At 44.4% G+C, this 20500-nt stretch overlaps 1 protein-coding gene across 1 annotated transcript in view; it reads right to left on the bottom strand.

Moving 5' to 3' along the window:
* The window catches only part of WDR49 (WD repeat domain 49), a 676266-nt gene that overhangs the window by 631570 nt on the left and 24196 nt on the right, over positions 1-20500 (bottom strand). Inside the window, exon 4 of the mRNA XM_078668100.1 lies at positions 12600-12782. Within this exon, the coding sequence (XP_078524226.1) occupies positions 12600-12782 (183 nt within the window). The remainder of the gene's footprint in view (positions 1-12599; positions 12783-20500) is intronic.

A 20500-nucleotide genomic window follows, 5' to 3' on the forward strand; every position in this document is an offset into this window, starting at 1 on the left:
TATACTTACCAATACTTACGTTGTAATGGTATGCGTTGTAAAGGTATCTGCGTTGTAAAAACATGCGTTGTAAAAACATGCGTTGTAATAGTTTTTGCGTTGTAAAAGTTTCGTTGTAATGGTAGTGCGTTGTAAAAGTTGCGTTGTAAAGGATGTTTCCCGCAACAGTAGGGAAAGCGTTGGATAGCGTAGGGGTTAAAATTACTATTCCCACTCCAGTGGGTGCAAGAGTAGGGAAAGCGTTGGATAGCGTAAGGGTTAAAATTACTATTCCCACTCCAGTGGGTGCAACATTAGAGAAAGTAAATACTTCATATATTAATAAATAAATTACAAAATAATATCAATATAAATGTATTTAAAAATGATTAACTATTTAATATAACATAATATTTAATATATTAAAATTACCAATTAACTTTAAATATTTCAATTAGTTACCTATTAATACTAATTTATAACTAATTACCAATTATTTATTTGATAATTAAAAATTAATTTACAATTATTTTATATTAAATACAATTAAATAAATGTTATTATTTCATTAATTATTATTAAATTACTTCCCACTCTATTCCCCTATAAACCCACAACCCGCTACAGGAAATAAATATTTTAATTTAACATATTTAGCAATTAATCAATTAAATTAAATTAATTACCAATTAAATTTTAAATAATTAACAAATATTATTTAATTACCAATTAATTAAATATTACTACCAATTAATGCATTTACATATTTAATTAATTATAATTAAATTACTTCCCACCCTATTCCCCTATAAACCCACAACCCGCTACAGGAAATACATTATTTTAATTTACATAATTAGCAATTAATCAATTAAATTAAATTAATTACCAATTAAATTTTAAATAATTAACAAATATTATTTAATTACCAATTAATTAACTATTACTACCAATTAATAAATTTACATATTTAATTAATTATAATTAAATTACTTCCCACCCTATTCCCCTATAAACCCACAACCCGCTACAGAATAAAATTACACAATAATTAAAAAAAAATCATTAATTAAAAATAATTATAACATAAAATGACACTTTTCACACATATTATAACATGAAAAAACACTATAAATAATTAAATATTATTTAAAAAACGATATTTTTTACTATCTAGATTATATACTTGGATATTTTCACTTTCTATATTATTTACAGTCGATATTACTTCACTTACCTTAAAAATGATATTTTGGCTGTCTATATTCTGTCCTGTCGATATTTTGTCCAAATGATATTTCAAACTCGATATTCTGTCCAAACGATATTTTGGAGTCGATATTATGTCTGTGCACCGCGGGGGAACACCCACACTGCATACATTATATCTGACACAAGTATAATGTGGCGCAGGGCTTTACAAAGTGACCCATCTGCCTTTATACGTCATCTTGCAAATACCGCGCAATGTTGCACATTGTTTATGCCGCCACTGTGTCACAAAAAGTGACCCACCAGTGCAGTAAAAGTGTTGCAAGTATTCCTAAATAAGGCCTCTCCTATTATAGGAGGTGTTTGCCTAGGGGTGTGCTGTTTCATGTTGGGGTTGTTCAAGCAGTGTTTCCCCTTCCTTGACTGTTTCTGTTGGAAAAAAAGAAGCTGAAGGCAAGGTGAATGATGGTGGATCTAGAGAAAAGACGGGTCTGAGCGCAGCAGGGTCTCTACAATAATTTCAGAACGTGCTCCAAGAATTAATGAATGCTTTTGTTGCCGGAAAACAGTGAATTAGGAGCTTGGCAGTAAACCTCACAACCCTCAGTCTCCCCAGGTAAACATAGGCAGGTCAAACCTGTTGATAATTACGGGGTACAAAGGCCGGGCTTGTAGATTTTTGTGTAGTAAGCAACAAAATCCACATAATATGCTCTGTAAATTGGAGGAATATGTTGCATCTTATTTTTTTTTCATTTTACAGAGTTTTATATAAAGCGAACTTGACCAGAAGGTATCTGGTATCAGAGCGCTTAACATAGCACCAGTTGTATTACATGAGGACACATTCATTTTTTTTATTTTTAGGGACGGGGAGATTGAGTGATTTGCCCAGAATCTCAGGATGTTCAGCGTCATCGCAGAGACTCGAACCCAGTTCCCCAGATTCGAGGTCGACCGCGCTAGCCGTTAGGCCAACTCCTCCCAGTACATTTTCAGGGTGGTGTTATTTATAAGATGTGATGGATGACAATCCATTACCTGTAAGTTTATAACCAGTTCCTTAGACTCTCTTCTATTTATGGGAGGGAGTAAAGAATGTTTGGTTGTGGCCAGTTTGAAGCATTTCATGACTTCATTAGTTATGGGTACAGTCAGCAGGTGACAAGGTTGCAGGAGTTTGTGTTGCTAGACCGTCGGCATGGCAGGGAGAAGAGCAGTGGACCCACCAATATGTCCAGTCTCAGCACAATCAGTGTCACATTAAACGTAGCTTTGTGAGCTACAGACACAAGTGTAGCAAAAAGTATAACAAACACAGATGCATTTTGCCTATTTCAAGGCTGATTGTTAATATGATGTAGGGGACACCCTTTACAATGTACGAAGCAAGAGGAAGACACATAACATGAACGTTAAGATGATAAAAGATGAGGGAAACACAAATCCACTATACTGTGCAACAGAAAATACAAATAGAATTGTCATAAAAATCCAAAGGGAGTACTTCACCATGGTGGTCTTCGTCCTGTCCTGTAATACACCTGCACCCCAAAACAAACACATACACACACACACACCCACACACACACACAAACACACACGCCTCCCATATTCAAGTCGAAACAAAAGATGTCAGTGACCAGATTTTCACTAGCAAAATGAAATATTTTTGCACCAGGGATTCAAAGCTCATATAAAAATAATTGCATGATCTATAAGCAGTAAATGTTTTTACATTACTATGCCTGTTAACTAAAAATACATTTAGCCTTCTTAAGAGTATTTTAATTGCAAACATTGTGAGCAGAACACAGACTGGCCCTATTCATCCATAAATTGCAGTCTGTAGAATGGTAATTAAAGTCAGGCCTGCAATTTTTCCAAGATACATTTTGGCAGGTCAAACTCGGTGAAACTTACATGCCCGGTAAACAGCGAAGCATGTTGAATTCCGTAGGAAATGCACCAAATTCTGCATGTTATGTCCCATTTTCCAAGTGGAAACTTTGAACAGGAGGGATTAAACATACCCAGTAAATAGGAAAACCACTATGGGAGCACACTGTTTGTGTGTGATTCACCAAAGTTGGTGCAAGTAAGTACTTTGGTGAATCACACACAAACTTTTTTCGAAACTCTTCAAGTTATACGCACTGCATATACCACAATGCAGAGGGGCGATCCGGAGGAGAGGCTAGCAGTGTGCTCCCATCGTGGTTTTCCTGTTAAAGGGCTCCCGTGAGCCCCTAAGCTGACGAGCTTTTGGAGATGCACCTGCGCGCCTAAGAGGCATCGAGGCCTGTTGTTTGGCGGCCTTCTCAACCACCCCAGAACTTTTCTCTACTGATGAGGGATACTATCCCGAACCACGAGCCATGTCTCGTGTCTAGAGATGCTGGAAATTTAAGTACTTACTTGCACCAACTTTGGTGAATCACACACAAACTTTTTTCAAAACTCTTCAAGTTATACGCACTGCATATACCACAATGCAGAGGGGCGGTCCGGAGGAGAGGCTAGCAGTGTGCTCCCATCGTGGTATACCCAGTAAATACCTCACTCCATGGAGCCTGTGTGAGAAGTTGGCCTGATATATGATGTTTCCAATTCTGGAACCACCTTGTATCAGTCCAAACAACCCTTATGGTGTCTGGTTGTAAGTAAACCTTATTAGACAAGCTATCCTAGGGGTAGCATGGACTAAGCAGCCTAAAGGCTTAACTTAAGAGGTCGTGTTAAGCGGGCTGTTTTACCACATACAATCCTGTAATATCAAATGAAAGGACACCACACAAGTATATATTATAAAAATATATGTATTTATTACTAAAATCAATCCCCAGTATTCTTCATGAACAAAGGGGCACAAGCGTTAAATCAAAAGCACAGTATAGCATACAAAGTTGCACAATTTTGGATGAGGCCTAGGGGCCACTCAAACCATATACTAAAAAAGTGGTATAAGAGATACCAATTGATCAGTGGTTAGGCCTAGGGCCTAGGGAATCGCTGGGAGCAGTCTGGACTAGCAATGCTGAAGTCGGGAAAAGCCCGCGGGATTTGGGTGCAGCACGTAAAGTCAATGGTGCGTAAAAGTTACACAAATAGAGTTTAAGGACACTTCCGCTGAACCTAAAAAGACAAAACTTAAGACACAGACCCTAGAGGTGTGTACCAGTGTGGGAACACTGGCGTTGCAATGTTACCTCACCCACAGGAAGCGGGTGCACAGGGTCGAAGTTGAGTCGGGTTTCGTCACGCAGGTTCTTGGTGCTTGGAGCTGAAAGGGCTGCGGGCGAGGTGAAGGAGAAGTGTCCGGTGGAGTCCAAGGGTGGACTCAAGTCGAAAAGTACCTGAAAGCAGAGGGGACAGAGTCTGGGTCACTCAGCAGTGACCAGGGTGGAACCAGGATGGAACCAGGCAATGTCGGGCGCAATCAGGTGTTTGTCGAGGAGCTTCTCTCCGCTGTCACGTGGGCTCTGGGGCATCTACGACGTCCAGGAGCGGGTCACGATCTGTCCCACGCAGGCTCTCGCCGTCGGCGCTGTCGGCTTCAAGATTGGAGCAAACAACACTTGGCAAAAGCAATCCACGCGAAACCGGGAGATTGCTTCTCACTCAAACCAGGAGGGTCAGAGTGGGGGCTCCTTTTCAGGGGAGCTGGTGCAAATCTGGAGCAATCAGAATCGCAAGTCGAATTTCAAGTTTCGTTGGTACAGGGGCCACAAGCCAGCTGGCAAGTGACCGGACCAACCTGTTGAGCCAAAAGAAGCAGAAGGGCCCCACGCAGCACTCGTCGCGTGTGGAGGGCTGAACTTCGGTGCAAGAGTGGCTCAGGGATGGGGCTTCTCAAACCCCAGTGTACAGCTTCGAGGGTCATTCGTGGGCTGCACGGTCTGCGTCTCGTGGTCTTTTCAAGATAGCGTGCCCCACGCTTCCGGTCGCCTCCACGGGTCTCAGCTCTGCAGGGACTGTGGATCGGGCTGTTGGAAGGCGGGCAAGCTTGATCTTGTTGATCTCTGTCGCTCGAGTTCCGGCGGGAACTGCAACAAAGCAGATGTCGATGGCTGGATGGTGCCTGTTTGCACAGGGTGGTCACTCCTTGACCACAAGGGAGATTCTTCAGTCTTCTACGTCGAGTAGGATGTCGAAGGGTCCAGAGTTTCGTTTCTTATGTTTCATCAGGATAATCTGAAGTGCATTGGCACTGCTCCCACTCTTATTCGAATCTAGGGGGCTGGATTACCTGCTAGGTCCCCTCCTATGGGTGGGACCCAGGAAGTGGGTGGATACACCCCCTTCCTTTGATCCTGGCCGCGCTGGGACGGGGGCTGGAGTGCCCCAGAACCGGTTTGGCCGGATTATGCAAGGGGCAGCCTGGTGCTCCCCATGCAGTGTCTGGTTTCTTTCAAACCTCCCTGCTACAATCCACTATCTCCTGTCTGGGGGGGGGTGTAACACCGCCCTGCGACAGGAAACCCTTTGTCCAGGCCCCCTTGGCTGAGTTTCGGTCAGCTGCAGGGGGTCAGACCTGTGTCTGTGGCAGAAGCATCCATTTTGTGGATGTGAGGCTCTTTTTAAAATTAACCGCATTTCAGTAAAGTATCATGTCTTCTCCCTCTAGAGGGGTGGAATGCTATCCCCGTCGCCAGAACTGGCGAGGGGATAGTATTCCAAATCGTATGACACCTTACACGACATGTTTTGATAAAGCCAAACCAAAGTTGCTATATAACCGCGAATATTATAATGCACTTAAGAGTATATGGTATGGCATTATCCTGAAACAGCTTAGGGATTTGTTCCCGACGGCTGCAGACAGGCTCAGCTCATGCTAGAGCTCCATCTCACATTAAACCACGCACTCTGCCTCCAGGATTGATAAGGCCTTCCATAGGAGTGGCTCACAGGTTTATATGTGTCCAGATATAGGTTTAGATATAGGTATACTATATCTAAGCAAGGGGTGATTACACCACCTTGCCCCAGCTGAGTGATCAGCCAGTTGTGTCAATCTAAGAACCAGCCAGGGGTGGCAAAAGATATGCTGCAGCCCCTGGTAGGCCTTGGTGGCACCTATGCCCCGGGCACCTATAGTGCATTATACAGGGGCTGACAAGGAGTCCATTTCCAATTGTGGTATGTACCTAGGGTACATGGAATCCATTTTACAGAGAGAGAAGGTGGCCTGGGGCCCTGATTGGCAGGGACCCAGGTCAACTAAGTCAAAAACCAGCTAAACACAAGGCAAAAAATCTGGGGTAACCATAGTCAGGTAGCCACCTTCCTACATAACCCCCCCCCCCCCCAAATGAAAGGAGATAAGGCTATCCTTGGCCAGGTAAGCCTATATTGCCTGAGTGGCCATATAAGGAAGTACCTGCACTAGCATGGGTACCCCCTGTCTCATGGTCCACTAAGCAGTCCCTCACCCTTGGGGTATTAGAGGGACTCCACCATAGGGAATCACTACCTTGGGTGTGTTTATGCAAAGTCAGAGGCTGGTTTGGATATGGAGTATTGAAGTGAGGCTCCACTAATTTAGGGCTCAGCTTCCTCCAAGTATCTTCCACCATGTGTGCCTTCTTTCTTCAACTGAGTTGCACTGTGCTCTCAGGGTCAACCTCTGGCTACCTAAAGCTGGAGGCTGGGTCCCTCTCTTTGGCTTGCTGGAGGGACAGTTGAGGTTTGGGCCCTTTGGGTCCCAGGTTTGGCTGTGCCCAACAGAATCCATCTGTGGGAGGTCCCTAACTACTTTTGAGGGGGCTCCCTCAGGAGTTTTTAAAGTTTTCACCTCACTAGGGCTACTAGTTTTGGTGCCCCTAATCTGTTGATGGGGTGCTTTATTTGACAGGGGGTCCTCTGGGTATCACTGTCCTTCTTGTCCTCTGCAGCCCTGGGCTGACTAAGGCAAGGTAGAGAGGGGCAGGTTACCTGCTCCAGACTGGGTCCCACCTGAGAAGGGTCCACTACCATCAGAGGCTCTGTCAGGCCAGGCCTAACAACCTCTGGGGCAGTTCCTTCATCAGGGGTAGGATCAGTTCCCTGAGGAGGCTGATCATGTCCTAATGTCTGGTGAGGGGAAGATTTCTCTTCCTCCCCCATGCTCTCAGTTTGTGTGGAGTTATCCATCATTTCAGGCTTCACAACACACATATCAGTTTGAGTTTGGGCTGTGGCCATCACAGCCCCACCAACCTTTTCAGGAGGGGACTCAGTTTGGGTTTCTGCTGTTATCATAACAGCTTTGCTATTCTGTTCAGGAAGAGCTTTTGCTAAAGATGGGGCAGAGAGTTGCTCAGCCCTACCAACCTTTTCAGGGAGGATATCTTGAATTGGGGCTGTAGCCATTACAGCCCCACTAACCTTTCCATTGGAATTTACCATTCTAGAATGGGTTTCCTGTTCAACCTCAGCCCAGGCTGAGATTTCTAAATCATTACAGTCTACAGGCAAGTTTGATGACACTGCCACTCTCTTTGGGCCAGTGACACCTCCCCAGCTGAGACTTACTACTGCCATGGGATGATTTGTTCGGATTCCATCAATGTTTGTTACCTGGTATGTGGCACCTGGTAAAAGTTGCTTAGAGGGGACTATACAATCAGCCACCATGGTGATGCTAGCCCCTGTGTCTCTAAAGGCTTCAGCTTTCAAACCATTGATGATGGGTTCTTGTCTATATTTGCTCAAAGTATTTGGGCAATCAGAGAAGTTGGCAAACCCCATGCCAGTCTCATAAACAATATTATTGGGTGATGGAGACCTGGATAGGCCAGGGTCCACCTGTGATCCAAAAGTAAACCCACCCAGATTCCTGGGTGTGCTCCCACTTCCTGGGGGATTACTGCTGACAGTAACAGGAGGTGTTGGAACTGGCTTTGGAGGTATATTCTCTTTATTGCCATTATTGGGACAACATGGGTCTGTTTTGTAATGCCCAACCTGCTTACAGACATGACAATAAGGTTTTCTCTGAGTTGAAGAAGTGTCTTGGGACCCACCCCAATTCTTGAAGTTTTGGGGCCCTGGGGAAGTCTTTTCCTTACTTTTATCCTCACCCTTTTCTTGAGGCTTGGTAGACTCCTTCTTCTGGTTACTGTCCTGATTCTTAGGCCTAATCCTGGTTCTGACCCATTTATCTGCCCTCTTTCCCAATTCTTGGGGAGAGGTCAAATCTGAGTCCACCAGGTGCTGGTGTAAGAGCTGGTTCTGACAATTACTTAGGATCTGCTCCCTCATAACCAAATTATACAATCCTGTGAAGTCATGCACTTTGCTGCCATGTAGCCAACCCTCCAGAGCCTTAGTAGCACAATCTACAAAATCAGTCCAGTCCTGTGTCTGTGTCTTCTGGGTGTCTCTGAACTTCAACCTGTACTGTTCAGTGGTTAAGCCAAACCCATCTATTAGGACACTCCTCAGGACTTTGTAATTGTTTGCATCCTCATGTCTAACAGTGAGGAGCTTATCTCTCCCTTTCTCTGAAAAGGAGTACCATAAGATTGCTGCCCACTGTTCCTCAGGAACCTGCTGTACCATGCAGGCTCTCTCAAGAGCAGTTATCCACTTGTGGATGTCATCCCCTTCCTTGTAGGGGGGCACAATCTTTGTCAGGTTTCTACTATCATAGGACCTGGGTTTCTCTTTAGGAATATTGCTGCCACCAGTGGCATCTAAGCCACACATTTTCTGTTCTCTTGCCAAGGCAAGTCTAGCTTGAGCCAGGGCTACCTCCTCTCTCTCTATTTGGAGTTTGACAGCCCTCATTCTTGCCTCATGCTTTTTTTCTGAGAGGGAGTCATTCCTCTCTGAGATTCTCTTGAGGCACTAGAAATATGAGAGTCCCCTGCTGGAGATCTCACTCTTCTGTTGCCTGGGAGAATGTTATAGGGTCTGGGTAGGTGCTGGCCCTCTCCATTCCCAAGTAGGTTTAAGTTGGCCTGGCTAAGCCTGGCAACTATAACCTGGTTACCCCTCTGATCCTGACTTTCAAGATCCTCTACATCTGAGTCCTCCTCCCCTTCTACCTCCTCTTCTTCTTCCTCCACTGGGGTGGTCTCAGTCGCTTGGGGGTTCACTCCATCTCCTGAATCTAAGGGAACTGCATTTGCCTTTTCTAAGTCATCCTGTTCTAGAATGGCTATCAGGGAAGGACTGGTGGGACTTCTGCCCCTTTTTAACCCTCTTGAGATGCACAAGGCAACTAAGTCTTTGTGGGTTAGTTTGTCATAACTGGAAGTTGCCTGGGTAAGGTCAACTGTCACAGGAGTAGAGCCTGAGGCCTTTCCTGTGTCAGACATGACTCTAGTGTGGTGTAAGTGATGCACCTACCTACACTAAGTGTTTCCCTACTGTACCTTGCTAGTGAGTTGTAGTCAGGGTGTGCTAATCCCTTTAATCTACAACTACTAAGTAGAACTTAATATGCTAAGCTTTTGATTTATATGTACCTAGAGGTACTTGATGTGATCTTTCAATTTGATAAAAAGATTGCAATGGTAAAACAAACAGCAAGATCAAATCCCACTGCTGCTCACCAATGTGAGAAGTTGGCCTGATATATGATGTTTCCAATTCTGGAACCACCTTGTATCAGTCCAAACAACCCTTATGGTGTCTGGTTGTAAGTCAACCTTATTAGACAAGCTATCCTAGCGGTAGCATGGACTAAGCAGCCTAAAGGCTTAACTTAAGAGGTCGTGTTAAGCGAGCTGTTTTAACACATACAATCCTGTAATATCAAATGAAAGGACACCACACAAGTATATATTATAAAAATATATGTATTTATTACTAAAATCAATCCCCAGTATTCTTCATGAACAAAGGGGCACAAGCGTTAAATCAAAAGCACAGTATAGCATACAAAGTTGCACAATTTTGGATGAGGCCTAGGGGCCACTCAAACCATATACTAAAAAAGTGGTATAAGAGATACCAATCGATCAGTGGTTAGGCCTAGGGCCTAGGGAATCACTGGGAGCAGTCGGGACTAGCAATGCTGAAGTCGGGAAAAGCCCGCGGGATTCGGGTGCAGCACGTAAAGTGCGGCTTGCACCAATGCAAAGTCAATGATGCGTAAAAGTTACACAAATAGAGTTTAAGGACACTTCCGCTGAACCTAGAAAGACAAAACTTAAGACACAGACCCTAGAGGTGTGTACCAGTGTGGGAACACCGGTGTTGCAATGTTATCTCACCCACAGCAAGCGGGTGCACAGGGTCGAAGTTGAGTCGGGTTTCGTCACGCAGGTTCTTGGTGCTTGGAGCTGAAAGGGCTGCAGGCGAGGTGAAAGAGAAGTGTCCGGTGGAGTCCAAGGGTGGACTCAAGTCGAAAAGTACCTGAAAGCAGAGGGGACAGAGTCTGGGTCACTCAGCAGTGACCAGGGTGGAACCAGGATGGAACCAGGCAATGTCGGAGGCAATCAGGTGTTTGTCGAGGAGCTTCTCTCCGCTGTCACGTGGGCTCTGGGGCATCTACGATGTCCAGGAGCAAGTCACGATCTGTCCCACGCAGGCTCTCGCCGTCGGCGCTGTCGGCTTCAAGATTAGAGCAAACAACACTTGGCAAAAGCAATCCACGCGAACCCAGGAGATTGCTTCTCACTCGAACCAGGAGGGTCAGAGTGGGGGCTCCTTTTCAGGGGAGCTGGTGCAAATCTGGAGCAACCAGAATCGCAAGTCGAATTTCAAGTTTCGTTGGTACAGGGGCCACAAGCCAGCTGGCAAGTGACCGGACCAACATGTTGAGCCAAAAGAAGCAGAAGGGCCCCACGCAGCACTCGTCGCGTGTGGAGGGCTGAACTTCGGTGCAAGAGTGGCTCAGGGTTGGGGCTTCTCAAACCCTGGTGTACAGCTTCGAGGGTCACTCGTGGGCTGCACGGTCAGCATCTCGTGGTCTTTTCAAGATAGCGTGCCCCACGCTTCCGTTCGCCTCCATGGGTCTCAGCTCTGCAGGGACTGTGGATCAGGCTGTTGGAAGCCTGGCAAGCTAGATCTCGTTGATCTCTGTTGCTCGAGTTCCGGCGGGAACTGCAAACAAGCAGATGTTGATGGCTGGATGGTGCCTGTTTGCACAGGGTGGTCACTCCTTGACCACAAGGGAGATTCTTCAGTCTTCTACATCGAGTAGGATCTCGAAGGGTCCAGAGTTTCATTTCTTATGTTTCATCAGGATAATCTGAAGTGCATTGGCACTGCTCCCACTCTTATTCGAATCTAGGGGGCTGGATTACCTGCTAGGTCCCCTCCTATGGGTGGGACCCAGGAAGTGGGTGGATACACCCCCTTCCTTTGATCCTGGCCGCGCTGGGATGGGGGCTGGTGTGCCCCAGAACCGGTTTGGCCGGATTATGCAAGGGGCAGCCTGGTGCTCCCCATGCAGTGTCTGGTTTCTTTCAAACCTCCCTGCTACAATCCACTATCTCCTGTCTGGGGGGGTGTAACACCGCCCTGCGACAGGAAACCCTTTGTCCAGGCCCCCTTGGCTGAGTTTCGATCAGCTGCAGGGGGTCAGACCTGTGTCTGTGGCAGAAGCATCCATTTTGTGGATGTGAGGCTCTTTTTAAAATTAACCGCATTTCAGTAAAGTAACATGTCTTCTCCCTCTAGAGGGGTGGAATGCTATCCCCGTCGCCAGAACTGGCGAGGGGATAGTATTCCAAATCGTATGACACCTTACAGGACATGTTTTGATAAAGCCAAACCAAAGTTGCTATATAACCGCGAGGATTATAATGCACTTAAGAGTATATGGTATGGCATTATCCTGAAACAGCTTAGGGATTTGTTCCCGACGGCTGCAGACAGGCTCAGCTCATGCTAGAGCTCCATCTCACATTAAACCACGCACTCTGCCTCCAGGATTGATAAGGCCTTCCATAGGAGTGGCTCACAGGTTTATATGTGTCCAGATATAAGTTTAGATATAGGTATACTATATATAAGCAAGGGGTGATTACACCACCTTGCCCCAGCTGAGTGATCAGCCAGTTGTGTCAATTTAAGAACCAGCCAGGGGCGGCAAAAGATATGCTGCAGCCCCTGGTAGGCCTTGGTGGCACCTATGCCCCGGGCACCTATAGCGCATTATACAGGGGCTGACAAGGAGTCCATTTCCAATTGTGGTATGTACCTAGGGTACATGGAATCCATTTTACAGAGAGAGCAGATGGCCTGGGGCCCTGATTGGCAGGGACCCAGGTCAACTAAGTCAAAAACCAGCTAAACACAAGGCAAAAAATCTGGGGTAACCATAGTCAGGTAGCCACCTTCCTACAGCCTGTATTTACTGTGTGCGGTAAATACTTAAACATCGTTCCGCCCACTCGTAATTGGGTAGAAAGCATAATAAACTGATAAGGAACAAAAAGCACAAACATTTACTATTTTCTGATATGTACCTGTCCTAAGACATCCCCGAACGTAAGCACAGCTTCATTGCCATCCTCAGGATTGTTCCAATAGTCCAGGCTGACAGGGGTTCCGTCTAAATCCTGTACTTTTTGCACACAGACACAGCCAAATTCTTGCTTGGAATTCAAATCATAGAAACAAATCTCTTTACTTGTAAACGCAACTGCAATCTGCAAAAGAAGAACGAATGTCAGCATTCCACAAAGTGAAAATGTTCTATGTACACTTTAATTAGGATTCATTGACAATTTTAGACAAATCTCTTTTTTAGATTTGACATTACCCAAAACCTTTTGGATTTGACTCAAATGATATGTATAATGTACCCATACGGTCTTTCAGTCAGCCCTTTTCATACATTGGTCTGAATACCAAAATAAGTAAAATTCCCTATATAAATAACTTTAGTAAAAAACAAACTGTTTGGCTAACACCAGATCTACACCATTTTTAGTATTAGTGTCGGTTGGTCGAGGGTTGGCTGCCAGCCTTTTGGCTTTGTCAATGTTTGTTTTCTTTTCGTCCTGTTTGTTGGAGAAGCTTCTGGGCCCTCATCAATCTAAAACAAATTAGCTAAAGGCAAAAACATTTCTGGGCTTAAAAAGCACACTGGCATACCAGTCCCTAGGACTTAAGGGAACTACTTTGTATGTGGATGTTTTCTTGAGCAAGGGCAGAATGCCATCAATCACAGTGAAATTAGCCAATGACTGAAGTGGGCTGGCCAATTGCCACAACCTTAGTGGATTAAAGGAACATATCAATGAGACAACAACAGACCAGATTAAGGAGGATGGATGAAGAAGCATGTATGAATGCCTGTTTAAGTAAGTGTATTATTCTCAAAATGTTAGTAAAATCAAAGGGTCTTCCAGTGCTTAATTTGTAAAAACAATAAGTGCCAGGGCCCTCATCAGAAGGCCTCCGCAGCTTGCACCACCCTTTGCCACTGCCAGCATTGCCAATGGCAATACCTACACAACTACAAGCCAGAACACTGCTACAAGTGTGGCAATTCAGACTATTCCAGGTCCCCAAAGCTATAAAAATGGCTTGGGCAGAAGGTATCAGTTGTTTTTGATGTATACTGAATTAATAAACAATTGCTGTTCTACTCATTTCGAAATTATACAAACAGTTCTAAATTATCAAAACAGCACCACTATGTAAAACTGTCACAAGTGCAGGTGTTAACAATTAGGGGCCCGATTCTGATGCAGGTTGGAAAGCTTCCCGACCGAATCGGTTTGTAAATGGTTTCTGACCCACTAGGATCGGAAGAGTCCGACTGACAGAGTACGATGCTTCCGGATGCTTCCCGATACGATTTGGTTGGACTCCCAGTGACTTCAATGGGAGCATATGTTCCTAACCGCATCATTATTGGGCCCTCGGTTGGGAAGACAGGTTCCCGATCCGATTTGAAAGGAGCAAATGCTGTTAGGAGGCCTTTCTAACCGCATCAGAATCAGGCCCTAGGTGGGAATGCTTTCCTAACCGCACCAGAATCAGGTCCTAAGTGCCGTGCCCAAAGCCACCACCTCAAATTAAGCAGAAGTCTTGGCTGACATCAGATATAGGGAGAGAAGATCAAAAGTTTTGATGGCACAAGTTCATAGGAAAATAAGTTCATTGAGGAGTTGAATTTAATATTCAGGAAGCCACGACCACTAGAATAAGAAATGGAAAGCATCAAAGGAAGAATAGTACTTTACCCAGCTAAGGATAGGACTCTCTTTCCCAAAAGGATTGAGTGAGAATGAGTGAAGAGAAAGAAGTTTAACGATATTGCTTCTTTTTATGTAATTATTGGGTGGACAAGGACATAAAAGGGATTACTAAGGGATGACAGCCCCCCCTCCACAGCTTCACACAGATAGGGAGATATGTTGTGATTGATCCCTCATTCCTCTCGGTTTGATTCCACTTAAAGATCAACAACCATACATGGAACAAGGAAAAAGATGAGGATGGAAGAGCCATGCCAGAATGCCCAGGCAGGGGAAAGGTAGATAAAGGCATGGCACTGAATGGTCCTGAGGGATGCGGGGCACACAAAGAGAGCATGAGGCATAACAAATTAAGCGGATTCCAACTATTGAGACTTGAGGTAGATGAGTGGAAAGAACAAGAAAAAACATAAGGCATTCTTTAAGATCAGGAAACAAGTAAGGGTGGAGAAGGGCACAATGATTAACCCATTGAAAAAAAGGTCTTCTGAGATTCTGTGGCTTTATGAATTAATTAAGAGGATACTTAAATCTCTTTCCGAAGTTTTGTTATAAGTGCACAAATTCCATGAGGACTGGTAGCCGAGTAGCCTTTTTTAATCACATATTTTATTGCTGGCAAACTCATTTATCACCCCACAGGCTCTGGGTCCACCCTTAGGTCAGTCAGTAGGTCAGTCAGTCAGTAAGTCAGTCAAAATCACTTTACTAAGTTATTCAAAACCATAAATGCATGTTAAAATACCCATCACATAAAAAACGAATATAATACAGAATCTATCATAGATAAAATACATCTCTTAAAAATTCAACGGTAAGATATAAAATACATGTTATAAGGGGAGACTTACGCATTAAAAAAGAAGAGACCAACACCTAATGAGGATGAGCATTCTTGCATTATAAAATACATATGGGATGAAGAAAAGACAAATTACGGGATAGATATGAATTTAAAAAGAAAATACAAGTCCGGTGAGCCCACGCTCTTATTATTTCTTTTTTTTCCTTGCTCTGATGGCTGATACTAAAAAGCTAGCGAAATAAAAAAATTCCCAAGGGCTATTCAACATCTGCAGATATATTGGGGCCGGCCTGACCTGTATGAAACCTTTGTCCTTTAAGATTGGAAAAATAAAACGCTTACGAATATGCAAATAGTGGTCGCAAAACAGTACACAGTGCAAGGTATCTTGCCTCAAAAAACTGTCGCAAGAGCAAGGTCCCAAATCCTCTATCTTACTCCAGCCCAAAGGTTCAGCCAATAGAGAATGTATAAAATTAAACCTCAGTCTCGTCAACAGAAAACGGTGTTGAGCCTTAGTGACTATGTCCAGATAGGGCTCCATAAAATAAGAGGTTTTTAAAATCTGGTGAGCACGGACAGTAGGTTTCTATAGTTCTGTGGCCTCTCTTTCTGCGGACGCTAAGCATAAAAATTAGGTCTTAGCCCACACCAGGTCTTTTTTGCATATTATTTCTGGGTTATCAAATACCTCTGGCCGGCCTAGCACCCTTGTTGTGCTTTTCACGTGTCTCAACTACGGGATACTACGGGCCCTATCTAGTGCAATGCAGTCTTGAATGATCTCTTGATTTAGCACTAATTCTGGATTAGACCAGATCAAGCTCCATTTAAGAAAAGGGGTCATGTCTGCCTACCTGACCTCTCCTTTTGTATTATGCTCTGCACATTTTACTCTCCTAGGATACCCTAATATATGGTTAGACAATCCATCCAATGCATTTCAGCACAGAACGATTTATCAACACGTTGCGCTGGTGCAAACTCGCCAAATGTTGTGCAGAACGGCACCAATGCAAAGTCACCAAAAGTGACGCAAATCACTGCAAAGTGTCGATTTGTTATTTACTTTTCAGCACAAAACTTTATTTTTGCTGGAAAGTTGCCTGCTTTGCATTACTTTGCATCAAAGGGGCATTCCATGGGTGCTACATAGGTGTTCCAGCCACACATGGATTTGTGTGTCAAAGATTAACTCTCCTTGAGGAGAGCACAAAGTAGGAGAAATGTTTTTTTTCTCCAAGCTTATCACATGTACTTCAGGGTTTGCACTGGAACGTCATACTTCCAGTACCAAACCTATGCAAGACATCACTCACACACCGTTGTACCAATTTGCAAAGCAGTGTGCGTGGTGCAAGGCAGCGTAAATCTGCAACAGTGATCGAGATGAGTGTAGCAGTGGCACGTTTTCATAAATAAGGCGCTGTCCTGATCTCGCCCTCCCACATAACGCAGCACAGCAACGTTGGTTGCATCATACATTAGTATATCGCGCCCTTGGCGCTCTGCTACTTACCTCAATGCCCATACTTGGCAAGTAACAATATGTCCCTTGTCCTACACATGCTGCAGGACATTTTCTAAATCCTATCTTCTTTTCCTGCAAGAACCTCGTCCTCTGATCTAATCTGACAATCTGGTTAAAGGAATTCCATTTTCCTTTATCGGGGTGCCCACTCCAAATTCTGATACCTCAAAATCTGCCTCCTCTCTGTGTAGACCGTAGACCAGGGTACGTTTTCTTCCTTGTCTACCCTATTGGGAGTGACAAAAGCGGTAAGATAGTGACACCGTGGAGCTAACGCAATCTGGTTGTACGTAGAATGAATATCTAACATCGCAATTATTTTCACACTTTTATAGGTGACAAAGCAAATTACCCACCAATGTATCCTTATTAGTTGCTCTACATTCTAGCCACATCATATAGCTCTGAAAGTGGGAAAACTCTACTATAGTGGTATAACTTTGCCACACTAAGTCATGGTTACTAATATTGACAAAACATACATTTTAAAATGAAGTGCATATGAAAAACAGCATATGGTCAGGGACAGTAAACTCAAACAAGAGTTGGAAAGTGTTGTGTTCAACGAAGCCATTTGATAACTGGGTAGCCAAAAGCAGCCTTCATAGTGAGGGCAAAGGGAACATACTGAAGGAGAGGGCTCGGGTATGCTGTAATGACATCCATGGAATTTCATCATTGAGTCCGTTATATGTGTACTCAGCCTAAAACCGCGCCACGGATCCATCGACAGAAGAAAATGGACCACGGCCTACTCCTAAAAAAAGTTTTTGTCAACATTCACTAAGGGGTCCGTTTGCTAATGGGTACTACTACCTTTATGTAGTATGTAAAATATGAATGTTTTGAGACTAGATTTTAGTCGCAAAACATTAATATACCGAACTGCAAATTGCGTTTGGAAAGTGAAGCCCAAATAGCAATTCGGTGTATATTCGCAAACCAAAACTTTGATTCAGTAACATGTTACCAAATCACAATTTGGATTTTGTACATACCAAAAGGTCATTTTGAAGTTGAGAGTGCTCCAATTTTGAAAGTTGGAGCCTTTACCATCGCAAAATCCCTTTATACATCTGGTCCATAAATCTTAATATCCTGTATGTGTGACTCAAATGGTGAATCTTAAACACACTGTCAAAAACCCTTTCACATGGCCACAGGGCGCGAATGGGCTACTGGAACTGACCATGGTGGTTGAGGCCTTTTGCTCCTCATGTTCTGGGGACCGACCTACTATAGATCCTGCGCAACTGGGCCAAGAACCCCTTCTGTACTTGACTCACAGTGGTAACTGTGGATGAGCAGTGAAAGGCTCCATCTGGGGGACGTGTAGATACAGGTCAGTGAACATGACTCGTAACTTAAAGTGCACTCAGCATCAATGCCAGTAAATTAATGTCCTGTCAAATACTTGTTTTTGTATGAAAAATAAGTCTTTTATTTCTAACTCTATGCATTCAAAGAAATAATCACATTTTTAAGCAATAACACAATGCCCTTGAGGTCGGGCTCTAGTATTTGTCTGAAAAATCCCTGTCCTTGCAATCTGGTTGGGTTTATTCCCCATTCACTGGTGGCTGCATGCAGGGAATGCTTACTAGTAGGCCTTACTTATAAGTCCTCTTTTGACTATTTGGAAGTAGTCAAAAATGTTTATGGTGCCACAGTACCTTCAGCAGCGAGTCCCCCAGGGTCCAACAAGGCCAATTCAAACTGACAAGAGTTCACACTTGGATGTCAGCCACAGTGATGCGTACATAAAAAGGTTAATCCTGGGTTTCCTGTCAATCTTTTTATAAATCCCTTACCAGCCCTATCTTCTTCCTGAGATGTGCCTGAGATGTGCCCAGGCCCCTTCCTTGTGATCATCACTGAATCAAAGAACACCCTTTTGATTGTACATGGGAAGTCTCTCTCTCTCCCTTCCCTCGGTGTGTCCAACCCAGCTCAGAGGAATGCAGCAATACAAACATCTGCCTGGGATTATTCCTCTACTCTTCATGTCTTCAATAGGCATTCCTGGGTGTCCCAAAAGGGAACCAAGTGTCATCCATGTAATGCACCATTGCAGGTGCACTTGCACTAAGTGTACATACACTGTACACATACCGTTCAGTACAGTCACGTCCATGTATTGATTCAACAAAGATGGTAGCTGCACACCAAAATTCTGTGTGGCTAAATGGCTTTTGTGAAAATTGTAGGTTGAAACCCTGTGATGCGCTCTGTCCATGAGCAAATTCTAGTGAGTTCCCCGACCCAGGATGCACAGGGAAAATGAGAATTCGCCAACGAATCAATTTAGAAAACGTAATCCATTTTTAATCCATGTTTATTTAGATTCCAGTTTCATCCATAATTCATTTTTGGCCATTAGTATTCAGTTGAGTATTTCAACAGCAAGTTTAACATATAGGCCTATCCAAGCTTTTTTCTCCCAAACATATGGGGATTCACCGTGCCTTATAGCGTGACGTGATTGATATGACCCAATGCATTTTGGGCCACATGCTGCCCTTCCTCGCGATCTAGCTTCTAAATTCTCGTTACGGGCCTGGATAACAGCTAAGACCTTTTCCATGGACGCAGCCTTGGTGGTGACCTGGTGCAGCCCATCCTCAGCAGTAGAAATGCGTGTCTCGGCTTCCCCAAGGCGCAGCACATGCTAGTCCAGTTTCGAAGACATGTGATCTATTCGCAAGTTCAGATGGTCAATCTCTGCAAAAGGGTTCGATTCAATTGAATGGGGATATCTTTTTTATGTTTTGCAACGTATGGGATTCCCTCTTTTATTTGTCAATTGGATACGTCTTCTGTATGAGAATCCCACAGCGCGGATCCAAGCGGGACACACCTTGAACCATATACGAATTACTAGGGGGATTAGGCAGGGCTGCCCACTCTCGCCACTCCTCTTTGTGCTAACACTCGAACCGTTAGCCTGTCTCATTAGGCAATGTCATAAACGGGCGGCTCTGACTATTCTCCACCGCCCACTAATCATCTCTCTCAACGCGGATGATATGCTGCTTTTCATACGCGAACCTCACCAGCACCTGCCTCCGGTTCTGCTGGAATATATTCGCTTTGCCCGTTTCTCCCGGTTACATATCAATTGGGAAAAGTCGGTGGCTGGTGATGCCAATAACTGAGTGTACACTTCCGCATGCACTTGAATTTCCTCTGGTTTGGGCTACAGAGTCGGTTAAGTACTTGGGCATATGGGTACATAGGGATCCGGGTAGAGTTATTCTTGAGAATTATGGCACTACTACAGCGTCGCTGGAACAACAAGTTGACCGATGGGTGCATCTCCCGCTCTCTCTTGAGAATCGGATTGCGTTGGTAAAGATGGTGGTGCTGCTGCCTAGGTACCTGTATCTTTTCAATAACATACCAATCCCTCTTACCCAGCAATTCTTCAAAATAGTGCGCTCCCTGCTTCTTAGGCTGGTGTGGGGCGGAAAGCAGGCTTGTGTGGGCTGGAAAACTCTCACCCTTGACTGTAAGCATGGGGGCTTCAGCATACCGGACATCTAGCTGTATTATCTTTGTGCACATGCGCAATATGCACACTACTGGTATGCATCTCATGATTTCATCGCGCATGTAGCAGTGGAACATTGGGAATCACACCCAGTTCCATTACACTCTGTCCTCACACATCGAGACAGGATCACTCCCAGAGACACAATTAATGCTACAAAATCTACAATCGCTGCTTGGCAGGCGCTGGGCCAAGTGGCCGGTAAACTCCCATTATATTCTCCACTGTTACCCTTGGCTTATCATTTTGGTCTGTCAGTAACTCATGAGGCG

This window comes from Lissotriton helveticus, chromosome 11, assembly GCF_964261635.1.
Source record: "Lissotriton helveticus chromosome 11, aLisHel1.1, whole genome shotgun sequence".
Taxonomy (NCBI): domain Eukaryota; kingdom Metazoa; phylum Chordata; class Amphibia; order Caudata; family Salamandridae; genus Lissotriton; species Lissotriton helveticus.